Genomic DNA, 27792 nt, shown 5'->3' with positions numbered 1-27792 from the left:
ACCTCACTGGGCCTGGGTGGGGCTTTGGAATTCATGCCTTAACCAGCCCTGAAGGTACTTCAGACCAGGAGGTTCGTGTGCGTTTTCTGCCCTTAATGCAATGATGTGGCTGGAGGTAGTGGTCTTGACAAACCCTCAGAGACTTTTCTGAAAGTCAATCTCTTTTTCTCTTCTTTACCTGAGGCCCCTTCCAGCTTGGCAGGAGGTTAAGGAGAAAGGTTCAGGACCCAGGATTCCCCTCAACTCCACCCCTCCTAGCTGTGTGGACTTGGGCTCAAGACTGCTTCTCTGAGCCTCAGTTTCTTCATCTAAAAAAATGGGTTTAATGATACAGCCCTCCAGGTGCACTAGCGCCCAACACAGCTCTTGGTTATCTTAACATTAGTGCACAAAATTAGTGCCTTTGTAGGGCAGACATGTAATCCCTGCTCCCTTCTCCTCCAGCCCACTCCTCTAGAGAGCTGCCTCCAGGCTGAGAGACCACTGCCTCATCAGACTCTGGAGGTGGGGGGTGGGGGGTGGTGATAAGGAAGGGGCAGCTCTGTCTCCATGTCGCTTTGGTATGTAGCAGGTGTTAGAGTGGCACTCACTGTGTGCCAGGCTCTGCTCTAAGTGCCCTGCCCTTCTGGAGCTGGCACACAGGGACAAATAGACAGTGGGATGACCTCAGATACAGGAAGTGCAGGCAGAAAAGGCACTGGGTGATGGGATGGCAGGCAAGGTGCCCTGGTGAAGAGGTGACATTTGAGACCTGCCAGATGAGGGGAGTCAGCGCAGCCACAGCAGAACTTGCAGAGGCACTTTGGAGGCAGAAAAAGTCCCAGGGGTCCCAGGGAGGTGGGCAAGGCCTGGGATGGTGGGGAGGCCAGTGTGGCTGGAGCCCAGGGTAGGGGAGGTGGAGTGGGCAAGGGGCTCAGGGAGGAGGGGCAAGCCAGGGCTTGGAGGCCACAGTGAGGAGAGCACAGTGAGGGAGGGAGGGTGTGTCCTGGTGGGCGGTCGAGGAAAAGGCTGAGCCTCTAGGCGGTGGCAGCACTGGGCACAGGTCAAAGGGTCCCCACCCCACCCCACCAGCACAGAGGACCTCTCCCCGTGACTCAGGTCTCAACAGGGTCCCAAGGCAGAGTCCCACAGGAAACATGACACTCAGTCCCTGTCACTCTGGGCGTCCCCTCAGCCAGAGGCAGAACTTCCAACATTCAAATCAGAATGTGCTCTGCCTGCTTTGCCCCCCTCGGTCCCACCTTGCTCTGAGAATAGACCCAAAGGATCTGATGACCAGCCTCTGCTCCCCCATGGCCACCCTTGTGCCTCACGGATCCCCAGAGGGTACAGCCCTTCCTGCTGGGCCTCCCCTGTGGTCTCAATGCTCAACAGGTGTGCTCATCCCCACTCCCCCCCACCCCCCACATTCCCCCCACCCCTCCACCTTCCCCCCCTACCTCCCCCGACCCCCCCCCCCGCACCATCTGCCCCTAACTCACACACCCAGCCTCTAAGGCAGGAGGCTGTCATTAGTGTCGTCACACTCACAACACACAGCTCACAACGCCAGTGAGTATGCATTGGACAAGTGGGGACTTGGCAGCCGCCCACAGCAACCCCACACTGTTGTCCCATTTCACAGGTAGAGAAACTGAGGCTGAGAAGGTTCAGCCACCTGCCCCAGGTATGCAGCCAGCCAAGAGCCACGGCTTGAATGGAGACAGCTCCACCTTGGACCCCACCTCTGTGCCCTGCTGCTCTTCACTCGCCCTGTGGCCAGGCCCTCACCCTCTGAGTTACCTCCAAGCTGACATCCATCCAGTGGGTATAAAATCCCAGCCCCACCCTCCCTGCAGAATGGTGGTGGGACTGGGAGGGTGTCACCTGTACAGTGCCACACCCCCAAGGGCTGGTAAGAAGGGGCTTTATCCAGGCCTGACCCCAGAAGGGTTAACATGGCCTCTTTGTCACATGGTTGCCATGGGGACAGTTCCTGTCCTTCAGGAAGCAGGGAGAGCAGTTTCCTGTTTTGAAGAAGGCTTAAGGGCTGTTTTCCTCCAATCAGCCTGCCCAAAGAGGTGCAGGAAGCCTGGGGCTGGACCACCCCTGCTGTTGGGTGTGTAGGGGAGCTGTGCCCACGCCCAGCCAGCCAGGAGGGGCTGGTGTGGAAATGCGGCCTCGGGAAAAAGCCAAATGGGCAGCAGAAGGAAAAAAAATGGCTGGCCGGAAGAGGGCGGTCACTTCCTCCACAGACCTTGGATCCCACCCAGTGGTGATAAAAACTCCAAGTGGCCCTGCCCAGCCCAGACTCCCCTCCCCCAGAGCTCAGCCCTTCCTTGAGGGGGCCAAAGGCCTGCTGGACAAAGGCCTTAGAGGCCTCTGCCTGCCCTTCTCACCTAAATGCACTGACCCCTGCACACCGGACTTTTCGGCCAAACTGGTCTCCTGGTCCCGGTTCCCACCCCCCACCCCCTTGTTGCTGGCCCTTTCCGGCTCCCTTCTGCTCATGTGATTTTTTCAGGGTGCAGAGCAAAGCTTGCCTCGTCCTGGAAGCCTTCCTAGCATGCATTTGAGCCCCTGCAACTGGGGGTCAGGAACATTCAAGAATTTAGGCCTAATCTCTCTGGGGGCTCCTGCCCCAGCCTCCTTGGGTCATCCTTCCTCCATGTTTGTCCCCTCCCACTCTGGCTGCCACACAGGTCTGGCCATGTTGCTCCCTCCCCTAGAAACACTCTAAGGCTCCCCATGACCTGCAGAGTCCTTGGCCATCATTGGAGAGCTTGTCCACAGCATACTTCTCACCTCGCCCCACCCCTGCCTCCTCTTCCATCCCTACAGGCTGTGGCTCCATTTGGAATGACAACCCTCCCCCCGCCCCTGGAAAATGCGCTTGAACTTTAGAGCCCAGCCCAATATCACCTCCCTTCCTCTAGCCCTCCCAGCCCAGTTCAGTCCTCTGCCTCTACCCCAGCTCTCCTGTGTCCCCTGTTGGCTGCCCCAAGCCCTCTGCTCAGACCCAACCATGAGTTCTTCTAGGACAGGAAAGGGAAGAGAGAGGAGACTGACTTCACCATAGCCTGAGAGTTGGTCACATTGTTCCCATTTTACAGAGGAGGAAGTTGAGGTGCAGAGGTGAAGTGTCTTACCCAGGGCCAAAGAGCCAGTGATTGGAGGAACCACGGGCCTCTGGGCCCCCCAACTCCTCCCTCTGCTCATTCCTAGCCCAGGGTGAGTGCAGTTGGGGGGGGGGGTAGCGATGGGAGATGCCTGTGCCTCACCAATCTTTGGGGCAGGGAAGGGACCCTTGGCCTTGCTAAGCCTGGTCCACCAGGCAGGTGTCTGGCTCAGCTGTGCCCATCCCTGGAGCCAGGAGGGCAACTCACTTTCCAGGGGGGAATAAGCACTGAAGCTGATGATGCTGCAGCCGTGGCTGGTGGGGTGAGCAGCCCAAGCCCGCAGGGACCCAGGGGTGAGCAGCCCAAGAGGCTGCAGGGCTGGGCTGGATTCCTTTTTATTAACTGCATTTTGTCTCAGAGGCAAAAGGCATCCCTGCTCCTGGTGGAAAGCAGGAACCCCAGGGGGACTCTGTGGTAGAGAGGATTTTGGAGGAAGCTAGTCTTGGGCCCCAGCTTTATGGAGGGGCCCCATCTCAGCGGGAAACAAAGCCCTGATTGCAAACCCTCCTCCCCTCCCCCAGACTGGGGTGGAAGCAGGGCCAGGCTGCCTCCGCCTGCTGCCCAGGGTGTCCTGCATTGCCCCCTCCCCTGCATCCCAATACCTCAGCTGCACTGGCCCTCCCCTGCTCTGAGCACCCCACTTCCTCATGTACTTTCTTTATAAGCATTTCCTGAACACCAACTTTGTACTAGGCATTTAAATGATAATGATCATTTCATGAGCCCCTCTTGTATCCCTCTTCCCCTCCTGAAGGCTTTAGGTAAATGATCTCATTTAATGAGCAGATACTGTTATCCTGTCCTTGACAGGGACATGTGCTGAAGTGGGTAAGAAAGCCAGCCCCAGAGCCAGGCTGGAATCCTCACTACTCACTAGCTGTATTTCCCTGGACCAATGCCTCAGCCTCTCTGTGCTTTGATAGCCTCACCTGTAACATGGGGATAATAACACTGCCTCCTTCATAGGTTTGCTGAGAGGATTAAATGAGCTAATATATGCAGAACCCTTACTGAGTGCACCAAATAGGTGCTCAGCAAGTCCTAGCCATTTGATTGACCAACAAGGAAACTGAGGCTGGGACTTGCCAGCCCAGATCACACCTGGGCCAGTATGGGTTTTGACCACTGTGCTCTACCACCTGTCTAGGAGGCTTGGCCATGAGCTCACAGAGCTGGGTGCTCTGTTTCTGAAGAAAGAGGCCATATCCTGCCTCGGTGCTGGCTCTGTACTTCGCCGAGGCTTCAGGCAGCCCAGGAACAGGGATCTCCATGGTTTTGATCTGAGGTCACCTAAGCCGTGTGCAGGAAGGTAAACAGTCTTAGATGGTCTAAGGAGACGTTTGCTTACTTGGAGGGTCCTGATCTTTTAAGCGGTGTTGTGTGTGCTTGGGTGAGCAGCATGAGACCGGGGCTTTGGTGGGGAGGGGCCTGGGGTTGTAAAGAGTCCGAGGCCTCAGGGAACCCTTGAGCAGGGTCTCAAGGCCCCTGAGCAGAGTGGGGGGTTTGTGCTCCCCGCATCAGGACTCTCATCACACTGAGGGGTAACTGACCGTTGGGCATCCTGCCTCCTTAGCAGGCCTGGGAGCTCAGGAAGGTGTGTGGTCAGTTTGGCTGGTTTTCCTGGTACCTGGCCCTGCGCCGGGCACAGAGGAGGCTCAGTGCATTCCTGTGGAAGAAAAGAAGGAAGGGAGGATGAAGGGAGGGGAGAGGGAGGGAGGACAGAAGGCCAGCCACCTGGGATTCTGGTCCCAATTCTGCCCCCGTGACCTTGGACAAATGTGGCAGAATGTGAACACAGGACTTGGGGACAGACGGATTCCACCAATGGCTCAGAATCTTAAGCAAGCCACTGACCTCTCCAACCCTCAGTTTTCTCATCTGTGAAATGGAGATCATGACGAAATCACTTCACATTATCACAAGCACATAAAGAGAAAGCCCCCGGTAGACACTAGCCATCAGCCTTCATTACTATTACCTGTGTCCTTATAACCTGCTGTTCCTGCCACAGCCTCCTCATCTGGCAATGAGCTGGCCATCTGGGTTTCTTCCACCCCAAGGTCCTCAGGCCCTGAGGCCTCCACCTGGCTGGTCCTTGAGTGACTCTGAACTACGGGGCTCCTGTAGATGTGAGCTGGGTCATTACCGTGAAGCTGGGAGCTGCTGGCCATTCTGACCCTCCAAGGAAGAAGGGAGGAAAAGGAAGAGAGAGAGAGAAGGAAGGCCTGGCCAGAGCGCCCAGCTGCTGCTGTGGATCTACATGGAAGGTGACCCCTGCCCCACTGACCCTGAGCCCAGAAAAATGAATTCCAGGAGAAGGTGCACAGTTTCAGGCCCCACATGATTGCTATTTGAGCCTGGATGGCAGGAGGTATGGATCCCAACCCTGGAATCTCCTAACTCACCACAGGGTCTCAGTCCAGTTACTTTCCCCTCTGGGCCTCAGTTCACCTTCTCTCAAGTGGGCATAACACCCACCCTTGTGGCTGCTGAGAGGAGCCACTGAGAGACTGATTTGGGAAACATGAGATCTGTGCAGACTCTGCACCCATCACAGAGAAAACAGCACAGCCTGGGAATTAAGAACATGTTTTCAGCATGACTGGGGTGTGAGTTCTGGCTGAGCTGCAAGGGCAAGTCACTTCCCCTGCCTGGACCTCAGTTTTCCCATGTGTGAAATGGGGAGATAATAATCCCTTTACAGGGTTCTTAGGAAGAATAGGTGTGTGAAAAGTTCAAAACCAGAGGGATGAGGGTCATCGCCCCCACATGGTCACATGTCTTGTGGCATTTCCCGCCACCCCTGAGCTCAGTGAGTGGTTATGGCTCAGTTCCATATGTAATGAGCCAATCCAACCACCAATATGAGCCCCAGATGTTTGTAAAGCTTCTGGTCTTTCACATCCATTTTCTCTTGTTATGAAAAGCAAACAAAGGAGTAAGCGTTTCAACTTCACAGTCCATCACTCCACACCACTGCGTGGTTTCAGCCAAACAGGTTCAGACCTGGATTTCTTCCCAACTGCCATTGGTGCTATGATCTTTTTAAGTAGACTTTGCTTAACCTCAAACCCCAAGTTCAACACTCGTGGCAAGGTCTTAGCAAAGCACTGAGGTCTCTTCCTGCCCTCCCATTTCCTTGCTGCAGGCCTTACAACGAAGGCTAACATGGCTGTTGACTGAATTGTCTGAGCCCCCTCTTGCCTGCCGCTGCCTTGGGGGTCCTCAGTTCTTTGGGTTTTGTTGCTAATTCCCACAAACAGTCTCAATTTTTGTTATGGCTGTTCCTGTGGCATGTGGAAATTCCTGGGCTAGCGATCGAATCCATACCGCAGCAACAACCTGAGCCACTACAGTGACAACACTGGATCCTTAACCCACTGTGCCACAGTGGGAACTCCCACAATCTCAATTTTTAAAAAAACTCAATGAATTTTACTATATGTGTGTGTGTGTATACATACATATAAATATGTATATTATATATAAAATTTTTTTAGGGCAGCACCCACGACATATGGAAGTTCCCAGGCTAGGAGTAAAATCAGAGCTACAGCTGCCAGCCTATACCATAGCCACAGATGCAGGATCTGAGCTACATCTGTGATCTACACCACAGCTCCCAGAAACGCTAGATCACTGGCCCCCTGAGCGAGGCCAGAGATCGAACATGCATCCTTATGATACCAGTCGGATTCCTTTTTTGTTGCACCACAGGGGGAACGCCCGCATTTGTTTATTTTTGTTTTTATGTCATTATTCTAGGGTCTGAGATATTGCTGTGGTTTAAGTCAGAAAGTATTTGACCTATATTTTTCTCTAAAAGTTTTATAGTATCCAGTCTTATAATTAGGTCTTTTAATCCATTTGGAGTTTTTGTGTATGATGCTAGGAAGTATTCTAACTTCATTCTTTTACATGTAGCTGACCAATTTCCCCAGCACCACTTATTTTTTCATTTTTTTATTACTCAAATGAATTTATCACATCTGTAGTTGTATAATGATCATAACAATCTGATTTCACAGGATTTCCATCCCACAGCCCAAGCACTTCCCCCCACCCCCCAAACTGTCTCCTCCGGAGACCATAAGTTTTTCAATGTCTGTGAGTGAGCATCTGTTCTGCAAAGAAGTTCTGTCTGTCCTTTTTTCAGATTCCACATGTCAGTGAAAGCATTTGATGTTGGTGTCTCATTGTATGGCTGACTTCACTTAGCATGATAGTTTCTAGGTCCATCCATGTTGCTAAAAATGTTGGTAATTCGTTCTTTTTGATGCCCAGCACCACTTATTGAAGGGACTGTCTTTTCTCTATTGTATATTCTTGCATCCTTTGGCATAGATTAGTTGACTTAGGTGCATGGGTTTAATTCCAGGCTTTCTATCTGTTCCACTGATCTATATTTCTGACTTTGTGCCAGTACCACACTGTTTTGATGACTGTAGCTTTGTAGTAAAATCTGAAGTCGGGAGCCTCTTTCCTCCAGCTCCAGGATGACTTTGGCTATTCTGGGTCTTTTGTACTCCCAAACTTTAAAATATTTTGTTCTAGTTCTGTGAAAAATGCCTTTGGTAACTTGATAGGGATTGCCTTGAATCTGTAGATTGCCTTGGGTAGTATAGTCATTTAAACAATATTGATTCTTCCAGTCCAAGAGCACGGTATATCTTTCCACCTGTTTATGTCATCTTTGATTACTTTCATCAGTGTCTTATAGTTTTCAGAGTACAGATCTTTTGTATCTTTAGGAAGTTTTATTCCTAGGTATTTATTCTTTTTGATTCAATGGTAAATGGGAATGTTTCCCTAATTTCTCTTTATGATCTTTCATTGTTAGTATACAGGAATGCAGTTGATTTCTGTATACTGATTTTATATCCTGCAACATTACCAAATTCATTGATTTAAAACACATTTTCTTGCATCAAATATCAAAGTGGCTGATCTACTCCCTCAGTTGTACCCATATTCCAACAGACACCTCCCAGCCTCTCTTCCACCAGTTCCACCACCTCCATTATCTCCATCTCCTCACCAGCTCTGTCTTCACCTCCATCTCCTCCTCCAAGGCCACCATCTCCACCACATCCATCAGCTTCATGACTTCCACTTCCACCGCCACCACCAACTACATCATGCCCACCCTGTAGCCATTGCCCTGGCAAAGGTTCATTTCTGGGCCTTTCTTCTCCACTTGAGGGTCAGGAAAGGATGGTGATGGTAGTGAGGGGATATGTTCCATGTTCCCCTGCCAAAGTCTACATAATAGATGTATTAGCTAAATTGCCTAAATGAATGAGATACCTCCTGCCCTCCCCCATCTGAGAGTGCTAGACTGCTGCAGGTCTACACCCTGGCATGTAGTGGACTCACATCCAAAGTGTTAAATGACCAAGCCACATCTTGAACTGCCTTCTGGAGATGCAGACATGGAGCTGTCAGGACAAGACTAGTCAGGAAAGCGCATTTTAACTCAGTCTACTGAGCTTCTGCAAATGTGACACGGGAAGAAGTTTTATATCAGCTTCATAAGGTTGCAGTGAGGCTTAAATGGGTAAACATGCATTTACAGAGCTTAGCACCTTGTTGGGCACACAGTAGGTATCCCATAGGTGCTGGTAGCCAGTTGTATAGGAAACACATGATCCTTGCCCCCTCGTCCAGTGGTTGACTGAAGGAAGCACCTCTCACCCATCTCTTCTCAGATGCTGCTCTTTCCCTGCCTGGCCAACCCCCGGCAGCTCTTCCAACAAGGCAGTGCCTTCCTATACCTCTGAGTCTCTGTCTAAGCTACCCACTCTCCCTGGAAGGTCTTTCCTTTGCTGGAACCCTCTGCACTCTAAGCTCCCACAAAACTCCCATGCATTCCTGTCCCCATCACGGCACTTGTTCAGGGAAGCAAACCTGCCTATGTTTGCATGGCCAAAGGTGAAGCTTTGGTCTGAGTCATACCTGTCACCCAGCACCAGGCCTGGTCCTAGGAAGGTGCTGGCTGCTGTGGGCTGAGTGAACAAAGCTCCTCATCTACCAGTGTCAGATGTTTCAATGTCAGCTCCTCAGGGAGGCCTTCCTTGATCACCTTCTCTACCCAAGTGGTTCTCAAACTACCTTGCATTAAACCTGAAGGATTTCTTTCTTTTCTTTAATGGCCACACCGGTGGCATATGGAAATTCCTGGGCCAGAGACTGAACCTAAGGAGCAGCTTCGATCTACTGGACGGAATCCTTTAACCTACTGCGCTATTGGGCCAAGGATCCAACCAACTCCTCCGCAGAGACCAGAGCCACAGAGGTCAGATTCTTAATCCACTGCACCACGGGGGGCACTGACTGCTGATTTTCTAGGTGCGGGGAGGGTCCCGAGAATTTGCATTTTTAACAACTATGGCACCCTAAAAGCCTCGCTCTGCCCCACGTCCGACCCTAGTTCATCTCCTTCAAGGCACTCATCACTCTCTGAAATGATAATTACTGCTTATCTGTCTTACATCTCCACTGAGCACCGTCCCCACATCTAAGGTCCACGAGGGTAAGAATTTGGAGCTGTCTTGTTCTGCGCTCAGCAACACTCTTGGCCCACGACTGAATGAATGGCCAAGGTTAAAAGTGAAGTGATAAAAGGTCCGATGGGCGAAAGGTGCAGAGAGCCCCCAAAAGTTCAACTCGCCGACTTGCTCCCGCCCAGATCCTAGTCCCTTGAACCTTGCGCGACAACCTGAGTCCCCACGGCCACGGCCCCTTTAAATGTGCGCAGGGACGCCTCGCCCCTCTGCTCCCTCGATCCCTGACAGAGCAGAAAAGGGAAAAAAAAGAGCCTTCCTCTCAGCGAGCGGGAGGAAACGTCTAGGAGGGGGCGGAGGCGCAGCGGCAGCAGCGGAGGCGAGGAGGACAGAGCCCAGGGCGCTCGGAGCCCAGAGTCGGGAGCGGACGCGACGCCGCGCAGTACCTCGCCGCCGCCACCCGCCCGCGTGCTCGCGCCCCCCAGCCCCGCCCCCGGGGGCTCGCGCCCCGCGCCCCCACTGACCCTGCGCGCCGCGCGAAGTCCCGAGTGAGCGCAACACCTCCCGCCGCTCCGACCGCCGCCCCCGCACGCCCGGCGCTCGCGCCCCCGCCCCTCCCCGGCCCCGCCCAGCCCCGGAGGCTCGCACCCCGCGCCCCGACTGGCCCTGCGCGCTGCGCGGAGACCAGCGCGCGCCGTGGGCGGGGCAGGCGCCAGGGGGTGCGGGCCCCGCGGGCGGCCATGGAGTGAGGCGGCGCGTGGACTCGCGCTCGGACGGACGGACGCACGGACGGGCGGCCCCTGGCTCCGCACGCTGGAAAATGAACAGAGCAGGTAGGAGGCTCTGAGCTACCTCCGGCGTCGCAGAACGCGCGCGAGGGGGCCCCGCCGGGCGCTTCCAGTTGGAGCCCGCGGGGCGCCGGGAGGGAGCTTCGGAGAACCATTCCCCCCCCCACTTCCCACTGGGCTCTTCCTGGGCTGAGGTGTGGACCGGTGCGGAGATCCCTCGCCCAAGAAGCTGAGAACGTCGGGGGCCCCTGCCTCCGGACGCCCAGCCTTGGGGACGCCCCTTCAACCTCGGCGAGGCCGCACCCTGTCCGCGAACGGCCGTATCCCGCTCCCCGCGCTGTCCCCAGATTGAGGGTCCCCTCGCAACGGAGAAAGACATTCCTTTCGCAAAGGCGACTTGGTCGCGTCCTTTAATCCTCACTCCTGCTTCTGGAGGTCCCCGCCAGGCCCTCCGCTGGCCCCTCAAAAGCCACTCCCGGCCAACGGGATCCGACTGCGGGGTCTGTTCCTGGTCCCTCGTTAACCCGCGGCGCGCCCTTAAGCGGGTTCTTGCTTTCTTCTCTCTTCTCGACCCCCAGATTTGGAGCTCATCAGTTACCACACAACCCAGAGCGCATCCCCCTCCCCCGCGGTGCCTTGGCGGGGGCTCTCTTTGTGCCTCCCGCAGGGGAGCGAAAGCCTAGGGGAAGCCAAGGCTGAGCCGCGCGCCCGGCTTCCCTCAGCCCTCGCGTCTCTGCCCTGCAGATCTGACTCTGCCAGATCAGGGGTTTCATGAAATCCAGAATGCGTTTGACGGTAAATAGCGAACCCTCCAGAGGAGTGCCATTTACCAGATTTATTAACTGAGACTCAAAGATGGGCGGTGCCTGGAACCTAATTCTGGGATTCCTGATTCCTCCACCGGGAGGGCAGAAAGTTCTCTCAAAGAGGCGAGTTTGCAGGGCAGCAGTCCCAGCTAACTTCATTTGCCTGCCAAGGAGCGATTATCACTTTTAATATTTTTCTCTTAGAATTTAGCTACAGGCAGCTCCCTCCCCGACCAACACCCCTGTCTGAAGCCATACTCCAAAACACACATCCCTAAAGAAACAGGAAGCCACCATTTTGGCTGTCTTAGAACCATATCCTGCTGCCCTGAGTGTGTGTGGTGTGTGTGTAGGGGGGGGGGCGCTTCTCTTTTTAAAATCTTTTTAATGAAAAAAGTCATTGTCTTAGGAGTGAAGTGCAGATGGGAGATGTTTGGCTGGATTGATCTAAGGAGACACTTTTGAGTGTGGTAGCTGCCTCCCTGGGTCCATGCCCTGTTGTTGCTGAGCATGTGGACACCTGGACAGTGAGTGTTGGTCACAGAATGGGGGAGTGTGAGGGTGGAAGCAGAGGTGCCCCTTTTGGGGACTGGAAAAGACTGGAGCAGGATCCAAGTGCCCTGCCAGCCACTCCATGGAGGAAGAAGGTCGCCTCCTGCCTGATCTGGCACAGCCTGGACAGAGCCCGGCTAGCACTTTGCTACACTCCTAATAAAACTCCCTTTAAGACAATGGTGAGAGCCGGTCCAGTTTTCCTACATTTCCCTGCATGAGGCTTGGGCAAGCCCTCCCTTCTCTAAGAATCTGGGGAATTGAGTGAGCCAGAATACACTAAGAGGTAGGTTGGGTCCCAGAAAATCTCAGCAGTTACCACTCTGGGGTTCAGCTATGCTGTACTTAGCCTCTAGCATAAACCTGGTTACTTTTTCCATGTGATGGAAGTCATAGACCTCACATAATGATTTCTGTGTGCTCTGCTCGGAATTTCCTGATCATGTAACATAGTGGCTCACAAACGTGGTGGGACTGAATCTCAGAACCACTGTATACTCAGGTGATCTTGACAGGTTACTTAACCTCTCTGTGCCTCAGTTTCTTTATCTGAAAAATGAGGATAATCTTTGTCATTGAGTTCTCATGAAATTAAATAAAGCTTGTAAGGTACCTAGTACAGTGTCTGTCACATTATAAGTGACTAGTAAATTATGAGCTGATATTTAATCAGGTACTGCTTTTAAGTGTTTTGCTTGTATCAATTCAGTTTTCACAGTAGCCCTATGGTAAATACTCTTGCTCTTCCCATTTTATAGATGAGAAAACTGAGCTGCAGGGATTTTTATGGTCACTGATTTAATGAGGAGCCGAGACAAGATTGAAACACTGAATGAGGAGCTGACACATACTGCCAGCTTGAGCCCCTGCTTTTTTATCCAGTGCCAAATGCACAGTAGGCTCACAGGAAATCTTTGCCAATTGAATCTTTTAGGTATCCTTTGTCTGTTATTTCTCTTGAACTTCTCAACAGCCTTATGAAAAAAAAAAGGGACATTTCTTCCATTTTACCAAGAAAGAAACTGAGGCTCAGTGTGGCAAAGTGATGTGCCCATGATCACACAGCTGATCCCATGCAGCAGAGCTGGGTTGAAGCATGGGCCTTTCTGAGTCCTGGGCACAGGCTCTTCCCACTCTGCCCCACGTTGTGCTCCCAGCACGTGCCCTGTTGTGGATCACTGGACTAGTTTAACAGCAGCCTAATTAGAAATCATTGGGCTTGGCTCGGACATTCCAGCGGGCACCCAGGAATGAAAGTTAAATTAAGATGCAATTGGAAGGTGAAATTGGAAGATAATTACTCTTGGAACATATGGTTATGAGAGTTCCAAGGGGAGTATCATGAACTACAGTTGAAAGAGACACAGGGGCCGAAGATGGGACCATCAGGGGACATCATCAGAAAAGCTGTGAGTTTAATAGGCTGTTGTCACCCAGAGCAGAAGGCACTCACTGACTGGTGGCGCAGTCCCCTCACTCTACAGAAACTGAGGCTTAAGGAGGGGAGGGGACTTGCCCAAGGTCTCCCCTATAGTTACTGTCAGAGTCGAGAGTGGAGATCAGAGCTCTCGATTCCCAGTCCAGTGCTCCTCGCAGTACCCTTCTAGTTCAACTTCTGCACAGCTGACAGGGAGCCATGCCATGAAGGTGTGAGTGACAGATAGTTAATTAAAATAGAGAGAGAAAATACAAACTGGCACCAGGGGGCTGGCTAAGGATGATTTCTATCACCAGAAGCTGTTAAAAATCTCTTCCTCCTGTCACTGTGACTCCCTGCCCCCCAGTTAACTCTTGGCATCTTGGCTGGAAGTATTTTCTACATTCGAGTCATCCTCAGGTGAAGCAAACTTCGAGGAAGTCCTGGTGTTGGTACCTTGGGGTGGAGAGGGCATGCCCCCCCAAGGGGGAAAGATGTTTTGTGTGGCAGCCAGAGGGACTTGGGAGGCAGCAGAGGGTCCAGTAGTTCCATCCATGCTGGGTTCTGGACAGTCAGAAAGTTAAGCTTACCTCAGAGGAGAAGCCCCCTGCTCTGATCTGTATTGCAATTCTCCCTTCCCTGCCACCATCCAAAGCTCAGCCAAACCGGACACTTTACTTGCTCCCAAAGGGCTTGCATCCAGCTGCCTCTGGGCCTCTGCACACTCTGTTCCCTCTACCTGGAACACCAAACATCTTTTTTTGATTATGCAAATCATCCTTTCCTTCGCCATGCATCCTGCTGCTCTCTCTGCCGAGGTGTCTCTGGGCAGAATTGGTCTGAGACTCAGATGACCTTGTACTGTGGACAGGGGCTCTGTCTGGTTCCTTTTGGTGAGGGAGTTAGAGAGGGTCCTGAGTTTCATTTTCTCTCCTCCTTTGGTCTCTTCTGCTGGCTTCTTCTCATAACCTTGGGGTACAGGGGCTCCCTCCAGGCCCCACTCTCATCTCTGCCCACACTCCCACCAGGCTTGTGCCCTAGACACCCTCTCATCCAGAGCTCTCCTGGGAGTCCAGACTGCTACACCCAAGGACCGCCCCCCTCCCTATAGTCCCTCTTAGGGGTGTGCTGGATAATTCAGATTTAACATGTACAGACTGAAATTCTGGTTTTCCCTCCCCAGCACCTGCAGCCTGCCCTGGTTCAGATGGTGGCAACTTCACTTTTCTAGTCTCTCCAACCCCAAACCTTCCTATTGTCCTTGACTTCCCTCCCTTCTAGCCCAAGTCCATACTGTCAGTAAATCCCGCCAGCTCTGCCTTCCTATTTGGAATCCAACTTTTTTTCCCACCTCCACTGCTGTCAGCCTGGTCCAAGCCTCTGTCTCCTCTTGTCTGGATCATGGCCTATACCTCCCCACTGGTCCCCCTGCTCCCATGCTCACCTCTTCTGTTCCATTTAGCACTTTAGCTGGAGCATGCATATCCTTCTTCCTCTTGGGGCTGGGGGTGATCTGCACCTCCCAAGGACCCTCTGAGCACACCTCCTGCCCCACCCCTCACTCCCTTCAGCCACTCTAGCCTCCTTGGACCCACCTCTTCCAAGCCTTCACACTGATGACCTCTCAGTGAAGCCTGTCCCAGTTGCCCTATTTAAAGTTGCAAAACCCCCCAACTTCCAATCTTATTCCATAGATTTTTATGATCATCTAACATACCATGTATAACATACTTACTCTTTTTATTGTATGTTTCCACCACTAGAATATAAGACGTATGGTCTTTGTTTGTTTATTGAGATGTTCAAAGAGTCTGGATGAGTGTCTGGCACGTATGAGGTACTCAATACGCACCTATTTAATGGCACCGGACTAAAAAAAACGGGATGGGAATGAAGGAAAGCCAAACACTCACTTTATGGTCAGTTAGTCCTTCTGACATAGCTCATGGGACTTTCTCACTGGGTTTGCTGGCCCTGGTCTCACTGGCCCCAATTTCCCTGCGTTTTTACTCTTCTTGGCTTCACTAGAAGCTGGGAGCCCTGAGTGTCCACTGTAGAACATATGCCTGGTGGCAAAAGGGTGAAGGCAGAGGTTCAGGGCCTGGACCAGGAAGCAAGAAACTCCCATTCTACCCGGTCCCTGCTCTGGACTAGCTGAGTAATGCAGCCCAGTCACCTGCCCTCTCCGTGCCTCAGTTTCCTCATCTTTTGATGAAGGGGTCAGACCTTTCTGACCTGGTGTCCTTTGACCTCAGCGTGGATGCCTGAGCCCCAGAGCTGGGAGCAGGACTCTGTGGACACTGTGTACTTGTCACTCCCAGAGGCTCCTGTGGGGAAGGCATTTTCTTGCAGGATCATGCCTCAGATGCCCACTGTAACCTTTACTGAGGAGACCGCACTCCCAGATCAATAGCTTGATTGGATGAAGGATGGGATGGAGGTGGGAGGGATGCAGTCTAGGTGATGGTCATTTTTCACGGCCCTTCTGTCCCTCCGTCAGGCCCGTGTGAAATACTACCTGTTAAGGATGAGAAATGAGAGCCCCCACCCCAAAGACCAGCCGCTGCCTAACATCTGATAGTGAGGGCGTGATGCTGGTATCATGTTACCTGTCTGTGTAGAGCAAGACTTATGCCTGTCTGTGGGGAAGACAGACATTATTACAACAGTAAAAGCTACTGGTTATGGGGACCTCCTGTGGGAAGCCCTGCTCCTAAGCACTTTTCTCATATTATATACCTTTTCATCTTCCTAACTGCCTGTTGAGAGAAGGTGTTACTGTTGTCCCCATTTCACAGATGAGGAATCTGAGGCTCAGCCTCAGCTCGTAAGTGGCCAAGCCAGGATTTGAACCCAGATCACCAGGTTCCATTATTACTGTGTTACTCTACGTTGACAGGTCGCTGAAGCTTAGCTATTTAAGCTCTAAATGTTTGGGTTTGCCTTTTATTTTTAACCAAATAGGACAGAAATTTTTCTAAATTAGGACCTTTTTGATTGCCTATGGAAACACAGAGTTGGAAAGTTACTTCCTGTATCTTGAGGACTCTGGGCTGTTACCTGGACACCAGCGGTGGGCCTGGTTGTGGGCGAGGATGAATGCAGGTGGAGATGGGGGATTGTTACACCTGCTGCTTTGGCCTTTTAGCCTTAAGGTCTTTAAAGTCAGCTGTGCCTCTCTTTCCCCTTCGTGCTGTCAGCTGCCGCATCTTAAAACTGGCAGTATTCCTTTTCCCACGCCCCACTCCTCCTGGTTGGCTCTGCCTTGAGAAGGCGCACAAGTTCCTTAGATTCACATGCAGCGTATGAGTTCCGAGGCTCTGAAGTCAGACCCTTTGAGGGACGTGGTGCCTGGGCTTTATAAGCCTGTATCACTGCTATTCTGGGCCTTTTTCATTTCCTTTGGGGCTCTTCAGCTGAGGTTTACATAGCTCTGCCGGTTGGGGGGAGATGATGTTGACTTTGGCCTTAGACACACTGAAATTGAGGTGCCAGGGGGACGGTCCCTTGGGGGTGGGTTAGGAACAGTTCGAGCTGTGCTGGCCAGCAGCTTAGCCACCTGCCTCATGTGGCTGCTCAGTGCCTGAACCGTGGCTGGTCTGAATTGTGATGTGCTGCGAGTGTGAAAAACATGATAGATTTCGAGGACTTAATACAAAAAAAGAACGTCAACTTTCTCGCCAATAAATTTTGTATTTTGATTACTTGTTGATCCAAATGTGATTCATTGATTTATGTGATAATATCCAAAATGATCTTTTGGTCCAAAATGATATTTTGGATAATTGAGGTGGAAAATGTATTGTTAAAGTTAGTTTCACCTGTTTCCTTTTTACTTTTCAAAGTGGCTTTGAGGAAATTAAAAATCACGTGTGTGATGATAAATGTGGCTCACATCAGGTTTCTGTCAGACAGCTCCAGGTTAGAGACTACAGGGGTTGGATGCACAAGGATTGAAGTCAGGTGTGCTGACAGACCTCCAGCCCTCTGCTCTGTCCTCCTTCTGTCACGGCTGGGCTGGTGTCCTGAGGCTGCTCTGTAATGCACCCAAGGCTTAATGGGCTGGAACTGGGGAGTGAGACTGGGCTGAAGGGGGGCTTGTCCGTCTTACACCCGGGTATCGGGGAACCAGGCAGTGCTTTGGAAGCGATGTCAGGATGGAGTTGCAGCCCTTGAACTCTGCATTCCTCACCCTGCCCACCACAGGGACAGGGGTTTGGAGACTTGGCGGGAGGTGTGGAGGCGTGGGCTGGCTGTGGCCAGAGAGCCACTGACCTTGGCGGCGGGCGACTCCTCCCTTGACCCTTCCCCTTGTCCAGGTCACTCCCATCCTGCGAAAGCGAGCTGAAGTCTCGCCTCTCTGCCGGGTCTTCCTAGCCAGGGCAGCTCTTGCTTCTCTAACTCCTGCAGCACATATATGCTGTACCATATCTTTTATTCTGCCACATTCAGTACATCCTCAGCATGCACAATGTATGAGATCTTTTGTAAATATCCATGCTGAAAAATATCATGTAATTTCTTTTTAAAAAAAATTATTAGAGTTGATTTACAGTGTTCTGTCAGTTTCTGCTGTACAGCAAAGTGACCCAGTTATGCATATATACATATATATATGTATATTCTTGTTTCTCATATTATCCACCATCATGTTCCATCAAAAGTGATGGGAGGTAGTTCCCTGTTCCATTAAGCAGGACCTCATTGCTTATCCACTCCATATGCAATAGTTTGCATCTACTAATCCCAAACTCCCAGTCTGTCCCACTCCCTCCCCAATTTCTACTGTGAAATATGGATGCAGGGAAGTTAGCTGGACCCTGGTCTTGAAGCATGTAGACTTCAGCAGTGGCCATCAGGAGCATCACACATCACCAGCCCAGAGCTGTGGTGTGTCATTCTCCAGGGAGGGAGAAAACAGAGAGAGCTGTGTAGTCATCACATACAGGGGCCTGGGCTCAGTCTTCCAGTTGTCCTGTTCATCTTGTCTCCTTAACTCAGAGGGGAGTACTCTGCAGCAGGAATCCTCTCCTCTTGGCCCTGGAAGACCTGACCGTCTGCAGTTCTTTGTGTATAGTAGGTGCCAGGGAATTAATGGTGGAAGGACAGGGGCTCAGGGATGGTGACTGTTGAGAACAACCTTGTTTCATGGGCACCTGCACGTGGAAAACCTTGAGTACCTGGTTGTTGAGTGAATGCCTTGAAGGATGTGGATGTCTTCCTTTGAGGAGCATAGCCGGTCATCCAATTGGCTTCTTTCCACTGGATGGTGCCTAAAAGAGTGATCGCTTCACCTTGCTCACAGAATGAGTCTTTAGTGGAAGGTCAAAGGCTTTTAAAGATGTTGGTGGATGGCGTAAACCTGAGGCAGAATGTGGTAGGTTGGATTCACCTGGGTTGGGAAACATCTTCGGTGTTCTCTCAAAAATGGTGGGTAGGGAACTCTGGATGGAAGTGATGGTAACTGTTCTTTTTCTCTCCTTCTTTTCTCTGTGTTCATCCTTTAGATTCACCCAAACCACCACTTGCTCCCAAGCCAAAGACTGCCAGTCCTCTCACGCCAGTAACGGCACCTAAATTCCCCTCAGCCCGGCCTGAGAGTCTCCACAGTCCCAACTCCATGTCTAGGGGGCCAAAACCCCCCATCGCCCCAAAACCCAGGCTGGCTACCCCCAGCGAGTGGAGGGCCAGTGTCTACATGATCAACAGCTTGAACAAATGCAGCAACGGGAAGCTGCCTTGTGCGGACAAAGGGCTCTGCGAGGAGCGGCGCTCCAACCCGGAATGCTCCGAGTCTGAGGCGGACGAGGATTACATCCTGGCCCCTGGGGCTGTGCCCCAAGAGGATGGACCCAGGGCTGGGGGCTCTGCAGAGGACAAAGTCTCGGTGCCTCTGGAGGCCAGTGGGGAGGAGACAGGCCAGGAAGGAGGCAAGGAGTGTGAGCAGGAGGGGACAGCAACTGCAGAGGACTTGGTCAGCCCAGCTGAAGTGGTGCAGAGTGGAGAGAGTGATGAAGACCTCACGCCTGAGTTCGAGGGGGCAGAGGAGCAGAGGTTCATGTCTGAGGAGGAAGCGAAGCTGGTGGAAGAATACAGCGAGTGCATCCTGGAGGATGGGGGTCCTCGGGATGGAGAGGCAGCCTTTCTGAGCAATATGTCGTTATTGGACCTCCACGTAGAGGATCCAGCAGCTCGTGGCGAGGAGCCCGGGACCCCTGGTGAGGCAGAGGAGGATGGCGAGGAAAGCTGTGCCAACGCAGAACCTGGGGCGCTGGATGCATGCCTGGACTCCAACAGCCCCATCGAGAGGAATGCAGAAGATGCCGCAGAGGAGCCCCTGGAAGATGAGGGGTTGGTCACAGGCATCCCAGAAGCAGAGGCGGCCACACTCAGCCCTGAAACCTCCTTGGAGGTGTGTGGAGATACCCCAGGCAGTGGCGGCGAGGATGCTGATGATGAGCCATGTGACCCAGAAGAAACTGCAGCCCTGGCCCAGGGGGCAGGAGGAGACCCTGGAGGAGATGAGGACGCCGTGCCAGATGAAGCAGCAGAGGAGAGCTGCCAGATCATTCCTTTTGAGAGCGACTGTCTGGATGACTTTGTGGCTCCACTCTCAGAAAGTCCCTATGAGTTCTTCCCAACCGAGAGCACCTCCTTCTGCAGCGAAAGCTACACTCCTCTTCCTGAGTCGGTGGAAGGCCCAGAGTCAGAGCAGGTACTGCAGTCGGGCCAGCAGGCAGAGCAGGACCCAGGGGCTGGGGCTGGCTGTGGCCAGCATGGCTCCCGGCCCAGTGGTGCTGAGGAGAGGCCCTGTGTCCCCAATGTGGTGGTCCTGTCAGAGGATGACGACGCTCTGGACGATGCACTCACCAACCCCTATGAGATGGGAGTGGGCCTGGTGTGCAGGGCAGACCAGGGGGATGGGGCAGTGTTGGAGGCACAGGCTTCCTTGGACGCACCCAGTGGCTATGACGTGAAGGACGAAGTGAGCTCTGATGCTGAGGGTGGCTCGCTTCCCGTTGACAGGAAGAACGTCATTGTGAGGGCCAGGCCCCACTCCGGGAAGGTGGCTGGCTATGTCCCAGAAACTGTCCCAGAAGAAACAGGGCCAGAAGCTGGCTCATCAGCAGTTGGCGTTGCAGGTGCCACCCAGGAGGCAAGGAAGACAGTCCTGCCATTGGAGGGGAAGCCGCTAGACATCAGCAGGGCCTTGCCCGCCAAGCCCAGAGCCTTCACTTTGTACCCTCGGTCATTCTCCGTGGAAGGCCGAGAGATTCCCATGTCCCTGTACCGGGAGCCCGAGGCATGCAGCCTAGACGACCACAGGATCAAGAGGAAGGACGACAACCTCTCCCTGCCCTGCATGATTGGTTCCTCTGGCAGCTTCTCCCAGAGGGGCCACCTACCGTCAAGCGGCACCTCCACCCCATCTTCTGTGGTCGACATCCCGCCCCCTTTTGACCTGGCCTGCATCACCAAAAAGCCCATCACGAAGAGCTCACCCTCGCTCCTGGTGGAGAGCGAGCCCCCGGACAAGCACAGCAAGAAGAAGAAGCCGTCCTTTAAACGGTTCCTGGCACTGACATTTAAGAAGAAGACAGATAGCAAGGTGCATGTGGACGTCAACGTGTCCTCGTCCAGGTCTTCCTCGGAGTCCAGCTACCATGGGCCAGCCCGGCTCCTGGAGATGGACCGGAGGAGCCTCAGCAACTCGCCTCAACTCAGGGCGCGGACAGGCAAGCCCCGGGCTTGTGACTCGCCCTCCTCCCTCATCTTCTACAGGGACGGCAAGAGGAAGGGTGTGCCCTTCAGCAGGACGGTGTCCAGGGTGGAGTCCTTCGAGGACCGCTCCCGGCCGCCCTTTCTGCCCCTGCCCCTGACCAAGCCGCGCTCCATCTCTTTCCCCAATGCTGACACCTCGGACTACGAGAACATTCCAGCCATGAACTCGGACTATGAAAACATCCAGCTTCCACCCCGGAGGCCCGCAAGGGCTGGCACGTTTACAAAGCTGTTTGAAGAGCAGAGCAGAGCCCTGTCTGCGGCCAATGAGAATGATGGCTATGTGGACATGAGCAGCTTCAATGCCTTCGAGAGCAAACCACAGAGTGCAGACCAGGAGGCAGAAAGGTACCATGACATTCCAGTTCCTTTGTTGTGGTGCAGGTGTAACTACCCAGGAGGTGGGCTTAGGCACGGGGACAGAACAGACTTGCTTTTTAGCCTCGGGCTCTCTTTCCTCCTGGCTTTATGACAAGGGGTGAGTGGCTTTACCTCTTTGAGGCTCAGGTACTTCATCTGGGAAATGGAGTCCTGCTGCCTCTGGGCAGAGTGTTTGAGAAGATGGGAGGATCTAACCTTTGCAAAAGTGTTGTCCTAGATGCCACATGCATCACACATGCCAGCACAGTATGTCTATTATTTGGGGTGCACTTTTCATCTCCTAGGTGGACTGCTGTGCTCTGCCCCTCTGGGAAAGTCACCAAGAGAGAAGGTTCTGGACTCTTGCCAAACTAAATAGCTTTCACCATCAGGAAAATACTCTAAATTGTGATTGATACCTTTTTATTGTGTCAATATACACTCTATTCAAGGGAACGAGAAAAGACAATTCATTTAAATTGTTTAAAGAGCTAAGGGTGCGTGAGCTAAATTTCTGAACAGAAGTCTTTAAGACTTACATCCAAGCTGATTTTTTTTTTTTTTTTTGGACTCAGTCACCTTGGAAGTGAGCGTGAAACACTGCAATTATTGACAGCAGTGGGGGTTTTCGGACCCCACCTTCCCAAGACTGACTGAATGCCCTTATTGATCATCCCAGGTGGATAATTGCCAAATCTTGCTGTTCCTTAGACATTGTGGGTGCAACTGAAAAGTGCCACGATTCAACCTCAACCATTTATACCCTTGGGAGAGTCTATCTAGATTAATGAAAAGTCAGAATGGTGTGGTTTTAAGGGAAATCCTGATTCTTCCCCCTCGTGTGCAGTAATGCAACCCAGTCCTACACAGCTGCTGCCGCTAGCAATGCCCAGGGGCCCTGCAGTAATGAATAGATAGGGATGATTTGCAATTGGCATTAGCTGTCTCTGGAGTATAGACACTAGAAGTGTTTGTATGGTTTATTCTCCTGATTTTTTTTACAGGGTTCCCCACCCTGGCTCCACCTTCCCCCTTCCCCAAGTCTGGAAAAGGCTATTAACTGGTTCTTCCTAGGTTTGTTGGCCACAGCAAAGGTAAACAGTAGTGATGCTGGAGGAATCCAGTTTAATTTGAAGAATGTGGATGGGTGTGAACTTTAAGAGGGTGAGGGTGGCAGAGTGGATGAGTTCATTACATTAATAGTTATCAGCGGGGTTTGATGGGACTCAGAGCTGAAATGCCTCCAGCACTGATGAAAATAGAACCAAGCCTTGAAACGGTACAGTCTCCACACTGGGAAGGACCACAAAGGGCATATGGTCAAAGCTGTCACCTCTCATAGCTCTCTCTCCTAACCCAGCCTATACTTGAATTCCTCAAGCCGCAGGGAACTCACTACCACCCACAGCTGCCATGTTTGTTGCTAGGGACTCTGATTAAGATTTTCTTTCTGACAGAAGCAAAAGTTCTCTCCCTGGGTGTCCCAGCCCCGCTAAGGCAAAAGCTACTCCCTATGGTATCCTGCCCTGCTCATGCTGGCTCTGCCCCCAAAACCCCAGCCAGGCCCCTGAGCTCAATTCCTCTTTTGTATGACTAGCCTTCAGAAATTGAAGTCTCCTTCTGTTGACACACAGGATTTTGTAGCTGGAAGAGAATTTCAGACAATGTTTGGTTCTGTTACAGAAGAGGAAACTGAGGCAGAGAGGGAAAGAGACTGGCCTAAGGTCGCCCAGCAGTTTAGTGGAGACATCAATGTTAGGACCCAGATTTCCTGGCTCTCCGTTCAGGAATTTGTAGGGAATTATGCTAAGGGACGCCAGGTCTGGTTGTCACACTCAACTTTACATATGGTGCCTCTGGGCTTGTGCAGTGCCCAGGCTACTTGGCCATATGCAAGGCCTGTGACGCCTCAATCTGTACTTTGTCCAAAAACCACAAAAGCTCCCTTCATCTAAACTAACATAACACCAAGGGAATAAAATACCAGGGAAAAGCTGACGCTTACTGTGTGCCAGGCACTGCACTAGGTGCTTCCCCTGCATTAGCTCACATCTGCTGCTACAGCCTGGGGCCTTGGTTGAGAATCCTGACCCATCAGACTCTGAATTTCAAAAGCACTGTTGCCTCACTCTGCATTTACCTCACTGAGGCCAGACTGTGGGATAAATCTCCCATGCAGGAACCACATCCTCTTGGATATCAGTCAGTGAGCAAAGCTTTCTTCCGCTTTCCTGCATGAAGCAGATGGAGGCAGAGGGAGAGAGAAATCCCCGTGCTGGGCTGGAACACGTCCGGGCAAGGGAGGCTTCAGACACATGGAACTGAGAGGCAGGGGAAACTGCCACGGGCTAAGGCCCCCTTGCTTCTTCACCTGAATGAGGGCTTTGAGAATCAACAGGGCGGGGGTGCTGCTGATCTGAGACCTGTGCCCAGAGGTGCCTGGGGTTGGACAGGACGGGATCAGAGGGTGGGAGACAGTTCCTTCCTCCTTCCGCCACTTGTCCCACCCCAGACCTTGCGTGAAGATCAGAGGCAGAAGCCAAAATAAATAGCGACAGTCCCGAAAGAGCACAGGACAGTGTGCCTGGAGACACGGGTTCAGAGCCTGCTCCATTACAGACTTGCTGTGGGGTCTTAAAAGAGGCCGGACCTCAGTTGGCTCCCCTGTAAAATGGTAGCCTTGGAGCAGACCTGAAGTTCTCAGCCACCGACACTTACGGTTTTGCTTTAAATCAGTCCATCCTTTTTACTTAAAAATATTTAGAGATTTTGTGTCACTTTTGGGAAATGGAAAAGCAGTATCAGTTGTCGTAAACAGAGGCAATTGTAAAAATAAGATACAAAGCAAAATAAAATAGAAGGGGTACAGTCTAGCCTGAAGTTGTTACCTGCCAAGGCTGTGAGCTGGAGGCTCGGTCCCTTTGTTTAGAGGGAGGGGTGTTCCAGCCATCCTGGCACCATGCGGAGACTTTCTGCTTGGCATAATCAGAAGGATTTGAACGGATTGGAAAAGGAATAACTCTCTCATGGTGAGATTCAGTGTTACTTAAATCCAAGTCCTTTTTCCACTGAAAGTGCCTCCCTTCAAGAACTGTGCAGGGTGTGTAATAGAATTGAGAGGGCCCATGGAGATCCCGGATCAGAGCAGCAGCTCAGGGTCTAATGGATGATTATGAAGTTTCTTCTGTGTAGTCCTTCCTGGGAGATTTGTATTCACAGATAATAACATGTTAGCAGCTACAGCAATACTCTTATTTACAATCTATCTTATGAAATAAAATTTCATACATCGTTACCTATGTACATTTTCTCCTCGTATACAAAAAAGGCTGTCATCCTTTAGTTTAAACCATGTACCCAAAGCATTCTTTTTTTCCTGAAATGAGTCATACACATAAAAAATGTTTTCTATAGCGATCTAGTCTAACACTTGTCCTTTTCAAGTAAGATGTTTTGTGTCCTCAGCACTCTTGGTTGGGGAAGCCAGTCTTTTTTTCTAAAATCCCATAGGACCTCAATATGTTGGTTACACTCTAGGAGCTTAGTAAATGCATGTTGATGCATTGGTGATTTTGAGCTTCACTGGAGGAAAGAACTACATTTATGAAGTATCTTCTGAACCACATTTCAAGGTGCTTTGTATACGCTTATTAAATACCCATTAGTTGCAAAACACCACACATACACACACACTGGCTTGTCCAGGCATCACGTTTAAAGCCCCATTAATTGTAAGTTTGCTTATTGCACGATGTCTCCTTTAGTCACTCAGCATTGCACCTCGACAAAGACTCCTGAAGCCACTTTTCTGTCTCATCATGAAAATATTCAAACTTACAGAAAAGTAAGGAGAGTTTTTACATCCAATGTCCATGTGCCCACCGCCTAGATTTTACCATGACCATGCAGCTGTACTGGCTGCCTCTCCTCCCTTTCTCCCAGTGCTCTCTCCAACTATTAACAAATATTGGTTTTGATGCCTTTGTGGTGGCATTTTCTGTGGACAGCCCAGGGAGAACCATGAGAGCTCGTGCCCATCTCTCAGCCTGTGCTCCACCTCTTACTTTCGGTGTGACTTGGCCTCCGTTTCTTTATCTGTAGAAGGGAACGATAGTAGTACTAGCCTCGTAAGGTCATTAAGATGAAATGAGTTAATGCAGCACAGGGTGGAATGATTGGCGACACTGGCTGTTATTGAGTGACATGATCAGGGTCACATAGTGGAGAATGCAGGATTGGAATTTGATTGTGGGGGCGGGTGGATAATTGGGTCCCATTCACTGAGGGGATGTCTCTCTGTCTCCCTCTCATACGACTATTCTGTGTGTGACTCGGCATTCAGGACCTCACATCTGTAAACCAGGACTGCAAATTTGTGAGCAGCAGCAGGTGTGGCATCAGCATCACCTCTGACCTCTGCAGACAACACTCTTGGTTTGGAGTCAGGACCAGGGTTTATGATTCTGCCATCTTACCAGCCATCTCTGTGGCTCTGGTGATAACTGTTATTTCATTTGAAACTCACTGTTAGTTAGGCACTGTAGGAATTTCCAGTCCCCATTTTCTAGGTGAGAAAGCTGAGGCCCAGTAAAATGATATAAACCACTGGCTGGCACGCAGATAGTACTCGCCAGAATAGGATTCGAACCCAAGTCGTTCTGACTTTCAGCCTCATGCTCCTTCCACTTCCGTTTTATGTGGTTGAAAAGTGCCACCTCAGCTGGCGGCCTCCATCCACTTCAGTTTCACATGTCTCCCTTGCAGGAGACAGGCCAGCATGGCCACCCCCCAAAATGTTGGCCTTGTTTATGGGTCCAGAGGAAAGGGCCCAAGGCAAAGTGGAAGGACACACCTTTCTGATGGCTTTCTGATGGCTGTTGGGTTTGTGGCTCTCTTGGCAGCTCATTGAGAAGATGGGAAGGCTTTTCTGGGACTTGCTCAGACATCTTGCTCACACGTGAGATGCTCAGACATCTTTCCCTCCCTCCAGGCTGCTGTGGGAGTAGGGGGCCAGGGGCTGGGACCCTTGTCTTCCTGCAGCCCTTTGAGCTTGGGTTAGAGCAGCCACTTGCACTGCTTGTTAGGGGAGCTTCAGTTGCTTCTGAGAGCCGTGGAAGGGCTGGGGGGCCAGCATTTCAAGGCCGTTTGTTCTTGGCACACAGGAGTGTGTGGATTGACTCTGTGAAACAGCACACACGTGAGGATGGGGGCGGAAACATCCAGGTAATTGAATATCAAGTATTTGGCTAACTGATGACCACCATTTGAGAAACGAGTAATTCTGAACAAGGAACTGTGCCAAGTGTGTGTGGAATTGTTGCTGAAACTCAGCCTCTGTCCACCTGAGCTGAATAGAGACAGTTTTGGGTGAAGGAGGAAGAATTTTTATTACTTTGCCAGGCAAAGGAGGCCACAGCAGGCTAATGCCTCAAAGGCTGTGCCCTCCTTTGGGGAAGAATTGCAGGGAGTTTTATGGTCTAAAAGGAGAAAAACAGGGTTTCAGATAAGAATCAGGATTGGGGCAAACGTGTTCTTTGTTTGAGGGAATCTTAGTCATCAAAGCTGGTGGCAGGAGATCTCCGGTGTGATCCTGGTGGCGGTCTTCTGGGTTACTGCCTAGAATAACAGTACTTGTGAAAAGGGCATATTGATCAGAGATTAGAGCAAACTAGGAATGTTCCTGGAAAACATCATGTGCTAATAGTTTTTAACCCACAAGCAATTGTGCTCAGCGTGCCTAATCTTTAGCTTACAGGTGATTGTGTTTAGGGTGCAGTCCAATGAGGGAGAAGCACAAGCAAAGACTCCAAGCTGTTCAGTTTTAAAATATTCATTTCTAAAAGAAGCTATATTCATTAGAAATATTCATTTCTAAAAGTTATAAGGAATATAACTTTTCCCTTAGGTGTGTAAGATTCCTGCATCATTATGTGTATGCCTTGAGAGGGAACCAGGATCCTGCCCCAAGGCTGTGCTGTTGTTGCTTGACTCTTCCTTGTCCTTGCATCCCCTTCCTTCCCTGATCAGGGACTGTCTGAACCTGCTCCTTGGAACTCAGGGAAGGCCGTGGAGATTGAATGAGGCCCATTTCCTAAAATCAAGAAATGGGGGACACAGGCTTTTGTGCCCAGAAGCCCCCCAGGGCCCCGCTCAGTTACAGAAGGAGGTGGCAAGATGGATCCATACTGTCACTTCAGTGGATGCACAGTTGAGGGGGTCAGGGGACTCAGACCCAAGTCCCTGAAGTGCAAGATCCAAAATGCTCAGGACCCAAAGAGGAGGCATCAGGAGGAGGGTGGGCTGGCTTCCTGGACAGAGGGTATTTGAATGGACCCCGAATGAAAAGTAGGGCTGTTGTTTTCAGCAGCTGACGCTGCAGTGAAAGGACTTAGCCTTGGTTCAGAAGTTTTCTCGGTATCTTTATTC

At 51.5% G+C, this 27792-nt stretch overlaps 1 protein-coding gene across 4 annotated transcripts in view; it reads left to right on the top strand.

Annotated features, from left to right (window-relative positions):
- The first annotated feature begins 10375 nt into the window (after positions 1–10375).
- FGD5 (FYVE, RhoGEF and PH domain containing 5) overlaps positions 10376–27792 on the top strand; it is a 129393-nt gene continuing 111976 nt past the window's right edge. For all 4 annotated transcript variants that reach the window (XR_014823853.1, XR_014823855.1, XR_014823854.1 and 1 more), the window contains exons 1-2: positions 10376–10494; positions 18732–21354. Coding sequence is in view for 1 of the 4 variants with exons in the window: in XM_005669809.4 (XP_005669866.3) it covers positions 10482–10494; positions 18732–21354 (2636 nt within the window). In the remaining 3 variants the exon portion in view is untranslated. The remainder of the gene's footprint in view (positions 10495–18731; positions 21355–27792) is intronic.

Source organism: Sus scrofa, chromosome 13, assembly GCF_054392235.1.
Source record: "Sus scrofa isolate SSC_HxYL_T2T_F1_AM1 chromosome 13, Sscrofa_HxYL_maternal_Yorkshire_Landrace_v2.0, whole genome shotgun sequence".
NCBI lineage: Eukaryota > Metazoa > Chordata > Mammalia > Artiodactyla > Suidae > Sus > Sus scrofa.
Note: the sequence above shows the minus strand (reverse complement) of the source record. Positions and strands in the feature narration are given on the sequence as shown.